Source organism: Pleurodeles waltl, chromosome 2_2, assembly GCF_031143425.1.
Source record: "Pleurodeles waltl isolate 20211129_DDA chromosome 2_2, aPleWal1.hap1.20221129, whole genome shotgun sequence".
NCBI lineage: Eukaryota > Metazoa > Chordata > Amphibia > Caudata > Salamandridae > Pleurodeles > Pleurodeles waltl.
Window position 1 is genome coordinate 1,132,749,105 of NC_090439.1, and position 8,276 is coordinate 1,132,757,380.

The window sequence follows — 8,276 nt, forward strand, 5'->3', positions numbered from 1 at the left end:
TGCGCCTTCTTCCAAGATAGCATGAGCAGCATACTGAGCGCCATGAGCGAGGCAAAGAACTAGAGATCATTCCTCGGTGTGAGGGAGAATTAATTCTACACAGAAAATCAAAAGATGAACGGATACAGGGAAGTCCAACATGAGATAGGGGCATGATGGTGCTAAAAATGGCCAGGCAGCAATTCCTAAACAGGTGTATTAATGATGTGGCAGAGAACGCTTGGGCAAACGTGGCAGGGTAAAGTCAAGGTCAAGGCTCATATTTCATGCTACGGAATAAATAAAGGTAGGTTCTGATGGGGCACAATTCAGAGGTGTACGTTTTCTCAGTGGATAGAGCATAAGGGTCAGAAGTACTGGTGTACCGAGAACAAGAACATGACTTTCCTGGGGAGGAAAACGCCGAGCTGATGTTTTTAGAGGGTAGCGTGCAGGAGCAGCTGTCAAATAAAGAGGAAGAAAAGAGGGCAGTTTGTTCTAGGGAAGAAGCACCAGAAGCAGAAGGAGAAATGTGTCTCTTGTAGGTGCAATGACGTGAGACATCCCCGGAGGAGGAGGAAGTGGAGAAATCTCTAATCTCTAGGAACGGTGAGCAAGGATCAGTGCGCCCTAAGTGAGAAGCAGACGAGGCTGCATGCTTGGGACACAATGTACCCCCATAACTGGAGGTCACAGTTTTCATATCATGTAAGTAGTTAGCCCATGGGCCAGTACTCTCTGGGGGAGAGGCAGGAGGGGCAACTTTTGTGTCACAGATACTACAGGGTGAGGCATCTCTTGAGGAAAAAAAAGGGAGCTCAGTAGTCTGTAAGGAGGAAGAATAGAAATTGCTTTTTCCATGGGTAGAAACTGAGGAGGCGAAAGTCTTGGGGCAGACAGAACATTTGGTCCCCTTGAAGCAAACATTCTCATCATAACTCTGTAAAGAATAAGCAAGTGGCTCAGTTTTCCTAAATAAGGACCAAGAGCAGGTGGCATTATTACCATGGGTAGAAACTGAGGTGGAAACATTCTTGGGGCAGTCAGAATGGCTGGTCTCCCCGAAGCAAACACCCTCATCAGTACCCTCTGGAGAGTAAGCAAGGGGCTTAGCTTTCGTAAATGAGGACGAAGAGCAGGTGGCATTATTACCATGGGTAGAAACTGAGGAGTCTATATTCTTGGGGCAGACAGAACAGCTGGTCCCCCCGAAGCAAACACCCTCATCGTTACCCTCTAGAGAGTAAGCAAGGGGCTTAGCTTTCCTAAATGAGGACCAAGAGCAGGTGGCATTACTCCCATGGGTAGAAACTGAGGAGTCTATATTCTTGGGGCAGACAGAACAGCTGGTCCCCCGGAAGCAAACACCCTCATCGTCACCCTCTAGAGAGTAAGCAAGGGGCTTAGCTTTCCTAAATGAGGATGAAGAGCAGGTGACATTACTTCTATGGGTAGAAACTGAGGGGTCTATATTCTTGGGGCAGACAGAACAGCTGCTCCCCCCGAAGCAAACACCCATATCATTACCCTCTAGAGAGTAAGCGAGGGGCTCAATTTTCCTTGATGAAGAGAAAGAAGAGGTGAGATTATTGGTACTCACACCATGAGAGAAGGAACAACTGGAAGAGGAAACAGTGGGAGGTGTATTCCCTGGCATGAAGACAGAGGGGACAAGATCGCTGGGGCTGGCAGCACAAGTACAATCATAATTTGGGCATATCGAAGAGTTTAAATTCCGTTGGGAGCTTTCACATGACTCATCGTCATCCCATAAGGAAGGAACACTGGGAGAAATATTTCCGCAAGAGACAACAGGTTGGCTGTGGCCACAAGAGGAGCAGGGAGCTCTAGCCTCGGAATCCCTTTCATAGGATAATGTCAGAATATCGGTGTCAAATGTGACCGAGCGATTTACTTGATTGACAGCCTGGATGTCATTTTTCCCTGAAGGGACAACAGAGAGGTCGTCGTGAATGTCAGATTCCTCTACAAAGGCAACAGAGATGTTATTTTTTTCCGGAGAGACAACTGGGAAATCAGGTGCCATGGGAGAGGCAACAGGGAGATCGGATTTTTCTGGAAAGACGTCTTGGATGTCAGTTTTAACTGGCGAATTGATAGAGAGTTTGGTTTTTACCGGAGAGACATCCTGGGTGTTACTTTGCAGTAGAGAGGTGTCAGAGAGGTCAGTTTTTACTGGAGAGATGTCCTGGGCATCACTTTCCAATGCAGAGCCAAAAGAGAGCATTTTTCCCCCTGGTGAAACAACTAGGTCATCAGTTGCCACTGGAGAGACGTCCTGGACATCAGTCTCCATTAGAAAGGGGGCAAAGAGGTCAGTTTTTACTGGAGAGACATCCTGGGCACCACTTTCCACTGGCAATTCAACAGCCAATTTTTTGTTTTCTGGAGAGACAACTGGGATGCCGGTTTCCACTGACACCTCAGTTTTCACAGAGGAGATGACAATGAGATTAGATTTAACTGGACAGGAAAGAGAGAGATCGCTTTTTACAGGCGAGGAAATGGAAAGGTCAATTTTCTCGGTAGCAGAAAGACCGAGGTCAACTTTGACAAAGAGAGTTTCTTTCACTGGGGTGGAAGGAGATGCATCGCATTTCTCAGTCTCTAAAAAGCAGGCAGGGGAATCCATTTTCTTTAAGGTGGGCATGGAGAGGACTGAATTCTCAGAAGGGTGGGCAGAAGGGTCCATTTTTTCTGTGGAGACAGGGAAATCAGTTTTCTCTTCACCAGAGATACTGTGACTAGTTTCCTCTTGGAAGAAAGGAGGGAGATTGGTTTTCTCTGTGGTGGAAAAGGATGATACAGCTTTATCTAGCCTCGACATCAAGACCTCAATTGTTTCTGGACGTGGAATAGAAGATTTGGTGGTCTCTGTGCCAGAGACAGGTGAGCTGGTTTCCTCTGAGAGTAATACAGGGAGGTCATGTTGCTGTGATATCGAGACGTAGGCTTTCTCTATTGTGGAGGAAGAGTAGTCAGGCATCCCTGATGGAACTAAAACAGACTCACTTTTGCCCAAGAGCTGAGGAGGGAGGTCAGGGCTCATGAAAGGTGGAGCAGAATGGTCAGTACACCCTGGCAAAGACATATCAGCAATCCGTTGACTGAGCAGGGAGGTTGGTATTCCCTCTAGCGTCGACCATAGATGTTGGTATTTCTTCAGAGGGAAGCAAATATTTTTGTATTCAATGGAGGGAGCTGCACAGGAGTGGACTTTCTCTAGGTGTGGAACAGATGGGTTCATATCCATTGTGGAAGGCAATAAGAAGCCACTTTCCTGTAAGGGTGAACCAGACAGAAGAGTACAGTCAGTGTCCACTGAAAGAGGAGAAGAGGAGGCACCGCTCTCCACTATGGGAGTAGTAGCTTCTGGTGGGGGAGCAAAGTCAGTGTACACTGAGGGGGGAGAAGAGGAAGCACCACTCTCCACTATGGGAGTAGTAGCTTCTGGTGGGCGAGCAAAGTCAGTGTACACTGAGGGGGGAGAAGAGGAAGCACTGCTCTCCACTATGGGAGAAGTAACCTCTGGTGGGCGATAAAAGTCAGTGTCCACTGAAAGGCGAGAAGTGGAGGCACAGCTCTCCACTATGGGAATAGTAACCTCTGGTGGGCGATAAAAGTCAGTGTACACTGAAAGGCGAGAAGTGGAGGCACAGCTCTCCACTATGGGAATAGTAACCTCTGGTGGGCGATAAAAGTCAGTGTCCACTGAAAGGCGAGAAGTGGAGGCACAGCTCTCCACTATGGGAGTAGTAACCTCTGGCGGGCGATAAAAGTCAGTGTCCACTGAAAGACGAGAAGTGAAGGCACTGCTCTCCACTATGGGAGTAGTAACCTCTGGCGGGCGATAAAAGTCAGTGTCCACTGAAAGGCGAGAAGTGGAGGCACAGCTCTCCACTATGGGAGTAGTAACCTCTGGTGGGCGATAAAAGTCAGTGTACACTGAGGGGGGAGAAGAGGAAGCACTGCTCTCCGCTATGGGAGTAGTAGCTTCTGGTGGACGAGCAACGTCAGTGTACACTGAGGGGGGAGAAGAGGAGGCATCTTTCCTGAAGAGAGATGCAGAGGCACTGCTGTCCACAATGGGAGTAGTAGTCCTTGATGGCACTGGTGCAAGGGCGATAATCTTCGATGAATGAGCATAAATATCTGTTGCCGCAGGAGCTGGTGTAGTAAGATCTATATATGAGGTGGTACACGGAGAAACATTGGTATCTACGACAGGTGTGGAAAAGGTATCGGAAATCCCTCGATGGTGATCAAAGAGATTTCCATCAACCCCAAGGGGAGCGGGGATGGTAACATCCAGTAAGGGGGGAACAGAAGAATCTGTTATTGTCAAGAAGCATACAGAAGCATCTTCTGATGGGGAAGCAAGCCTGTCTGTTACTGAAGGGGCAGGTACCCAGAGATTAGGTATGTCAGTATCTGACACAGGGACAACAACGATGAAGGTACTCCACTCGTGAAGGTGTGGAGCTGGTCTTCTACTAGGAGGGCGCCAGACATGTAGATATTTCAAACGATGAGGACAAATATGGCGGTATTCAGAGGAGTCGATATTCTCCGATGGGTGAAAATGAGAGCCAGTTTCTAACACATTGAGTTTCAAAGAGGCAGAAGGTGCGACATCAGTACCCATAGATTCTGGGAGAGTAGGGGTGCCATCCACTAAAGGGGGATCAGAGCAGGTGGGACCCCTTGAATCTGATGAAGCGATAGGAAAGAATGAGGGATCCAGAGCCAGAGATGAGTACAGGTCAAATAGGGATGTTGATGTGCTTTTTTCCAACATATGAGGTTTCAAAGAGGCAGAAGGAGTACCATCAGTATCCAGAGACGCTGGAAGAGAAGGGGTGCCATCCACTAAAGGGGGAACAGAGCAGGTGGCAACCCTTGAATCAGATGAGACAGTAGGGACGAATGAGGGATCCACTGCCAGAGATGAGTACAGGTCGAGCAGGTGTGTTGAAGTGCTTTTTTGCAACATATGAGGTTTCAAAGAGGCAGAAGGAGTACCATCAGTATCCAGAGATGCTGGAAGAGAAGATGTGCCATCCACTAAAGAGGGGACAGAGCAGGTGGCACTGCTTGAATCAGAGGAGCCGATAGGGAAGAATGAGGGATCCACTGCCAGAGATGAGTACAGGTCAAGCAGGTGTGTTGAAGTGCTTTTTTGCAACATATGGGGTTTCAAGGAGGCAGAAGGAGTGCCATCAGTATCCAGAGATGCTGGAAGAGAAGATGTGCCGTTCACTAAAGAGGGGACAGAGCAGGTGGCAAAGTTTAAATCAGAGGAGGCGATAGGGAAGAATGAGGGATCCACTGCCAGAGATGAGTACAGGTCAAGCAGGTGTGTTGAAGTGCTTTTTTCCAACATATGGGGTTTCAAAGAGGCAGAAGGAGTACCATCAGTTTCCAGAAATGCTGGAAGAGGAGATGTGCCATCCAATAAAGGGGGGACAGAGCAGGTGGCAACGCTTGAATCAGATGAGGCGATAGGGAAGAATGAGGGATCCACTGCCAGAGAAGGGTACAGGTCAAATAGGGGTGTTGAAGTGCTTTTTTCCAACAGATGGGGTTTCAAAGAGGCAGAAGGAGTACCATCAGTATCCAGAGATGCAGGAAGAGAAGGGGTGCCATCCACTAAATGGGTGACAGAGCAGGTGGCACCACTTGAATCAGATGAGGCGACAGGAAAGAATGAGGGATCCACTGCCAGAGATGAGTACAGGTCAAGCAGGTGTGTTGAAGTGCTTTTTTCCAACAGATGGGGTTTCAAAGAGGCAGGAGTACCATCAGTATCCAGAGATGCAGGAAGAGAAGGGGTGCCATCCACTAAAAGGGGAACAGAGCAGGTGGCACTGCTTGAATCAGATAAGGTGATAGGGAAGAATGAGGGATTCACTGCCAGAGATGAGTACAGGTCAAGCAGGTGTGTTGAAGTGCTTTTTTGCAACATATGGGGTTTCAAAGAGGCAGAAGGAGTACCATCAGTATCCAGAGATGCTGGAAGAGAAGATGTGCCGTCCACTAAAGAGGAGACAGAGCAGGTGGCAACGCTTGGAACAGATGACATAGTAGGGAAGAATGAGGGATCCACTACCAGGGGAGGGAACAGGTCAAATAGGGGTGTTGAAGTGCTTTTTTCCAACATATGGGGTTTCAAAGAGGCAGAAGGAGTACCATCAGTATCCAGAGATGCTGGAAGAGAAGGGGTGCCATCCACTAAATGGGTGACAGAGCAGGTGGCACCACTTGAATCAGATGAGGCAATAGGAAAGAATGAGGGTTCCACTGTGAGGTATGGGTACAGATCAAATAGGGGTGCCCTAGAGGCTGTTTCCAGTGAAGTGTTAGGCAGACGGCTGGAGTCTAAGGCAGGAGCCGAAGATGTATCAGTTTTGCCAGAAGGGTGGATGATGCATACCGAGGAGGTATTATGTCCCGAGGGAGGAGGGAGGTCTGACAGAGGCCCAGAAGTGTTGGTATCTTCCGGGTGAATAGTCTTGGGAGAGGTTAACCCTGGAGACGAGCTAGTATCATCACGATGAGGGCAAACCTGGGGGGTCAGTAATTTAAGGCCAGGCCAGAAGAAGCTCTTTTCCGATGAATCTGAGGTGGAAGAGTGTATGCCTTTTACCTCAGAATGAGGATATATGGTACTGGATCTCTTTATTGAAACGTCAAGCTGTTCCTCAAAGGATTGATCACGGGTGATGTCCTTGCAAGAACAAATAGAGTGGGTGCTGCTAGGGATGGAAGAAGGAAGAGAGGGAGTGGTGCCAGGAATAGAAGAACTAAGAGAAGGGATGGATATGGAAGCACGAATAGGAGCGGTGGTGCCAGGGATGGAAGCATGGAGAGAGGGTGCGGTGTTGTCAGACTTGGGCAAACAGGTGGTACTGTCTAAACGGGAAGAAGCCGCAGACTGCTCAGGAGATGGATTGGCATTGCCTGGCGGGAAAGTGGTGTCTGAGTCTTTCTCCCCAGGACGAGGAGACACAGAGTAGAGTCTCTTCAACAAACATTCAAGATGTTCCGCAAAGGATGGACCACGGGTGTTATTCTTGCGATAAGTAAGTAAGGGAGTAGCGTTGTCGGAAAGAGACGAACGAAGAGAGGGAGGGGGGTTTGCAGGGATGGGAGGAAGAGGGGAGACAGCACGGTTGTCAGGGATGGAAGGGGGAAGGGAGGAAGCAGGGTTGTAGAAGATGGAAGGAGGCAGGGAGGAAGCGGGGTTGTCAAAGATGGAAGGAGGAAGGGGGGACATAGTTTTGTCGGAGGTGAGCAAACGGTTGGTTCTCTCTGAATGGGGACAAGCTGCATGTGGAAGGGGTGGCGGATCAGGTTTAACAGGGGTGAGGTTGATGTCTATTCTGGGGTCAGATTCCCTGGAGGGAAGGGTAGAGGGGTCATCCTTGACTAAGGGTTGAGTAGGTTTGGGCTCTTCTAAAGGTGTTGGGGAGGTTGGCACACTGTCCGATTTCTTCTCCGGGGATGGCACAGTTAGAGCACTTTCTACTAGGCTGACACCACAGGTGTCAGCGGTCTCGGAGACTGACATAGGGTTGTTGGTATTTTTCGGGGGGTTAGTATTCTCCGAGGGAATTTGGGGGGTCTGTAAACTAGAGTTATTTTTCGCACGCTCCAAGGCGCACCGGATGCAAGAATCTTTACATTGATCCGAGATGGTGGCGTCGTCGAGTTTCTCCCCAGGATACAGCTCCTCGAATCTCCTTAGTACTTCTTCAAAGCGCTTCACAAAGGATGGGCTGGGGGGGACGTCCCTGCAAGTACAACGAGAGCTAGAGGTGCTGTCGGGGACAAAAGGGAAGGAGGGAGTGGGGGTGGACGAAGGAACAGAGGGAGAGGCGCTGGGAGAAGGAGCAGGGGTAGCGGTGTGGGCATCAGTTGGCAGGGGGCACGGTGCCACGTTCTCTGCAGGCCGAAGGCGGGTGCCCTTCTCCGGGGCGGGCGGCCTAGAGGCGTCGTTGATGTCCGAGGGCCGCATAGGGGAGAACTGGTTGATATTAGCTAATGGAGGATGCTGTCTATCTGAGGAACTCATGTTGGGGGGCGTCAGAGGCGGGCTTCCTTCGGACTGGGCGCTGCTGCCTGGCCATGTGGGGCGGATGGGCAAGGGAGGGCAGGAGGGAGAGGATGTCTGCAAAGACTGACGTGCTGGGTATTTACTCCGCGCCCATTGTGACCATCACCCGTGATGTCATAAAGATGTGTTTGGACCTTTGCGCAGCGGCTGCGTTTGTTGA

At 49.7% G+C, this 8,276-nt stretch overlaps 1 protein-coding gene across 1 annotated transcript; it reads right to left on the reverse strand.

Moving 5' to 3' along the window:
* Positions 1 to 250: 250 nt before the first annotated feature.
* Positions 251 to 8,074, reverse strand: LOC138278630 (serine-rich adhesin for platelets-like). The gene has a single exon (XM_069219269.1). The coding sequence runs from the start codon at positions 8,072 to 8,074 to the stop codon at positions 251 to 253; it is 7,824 nt and encodes a 2,607-aa protein (XP_069075370.1).
* Positions 8,075 to 8,276: the final 202 nt, after the last annotated feature.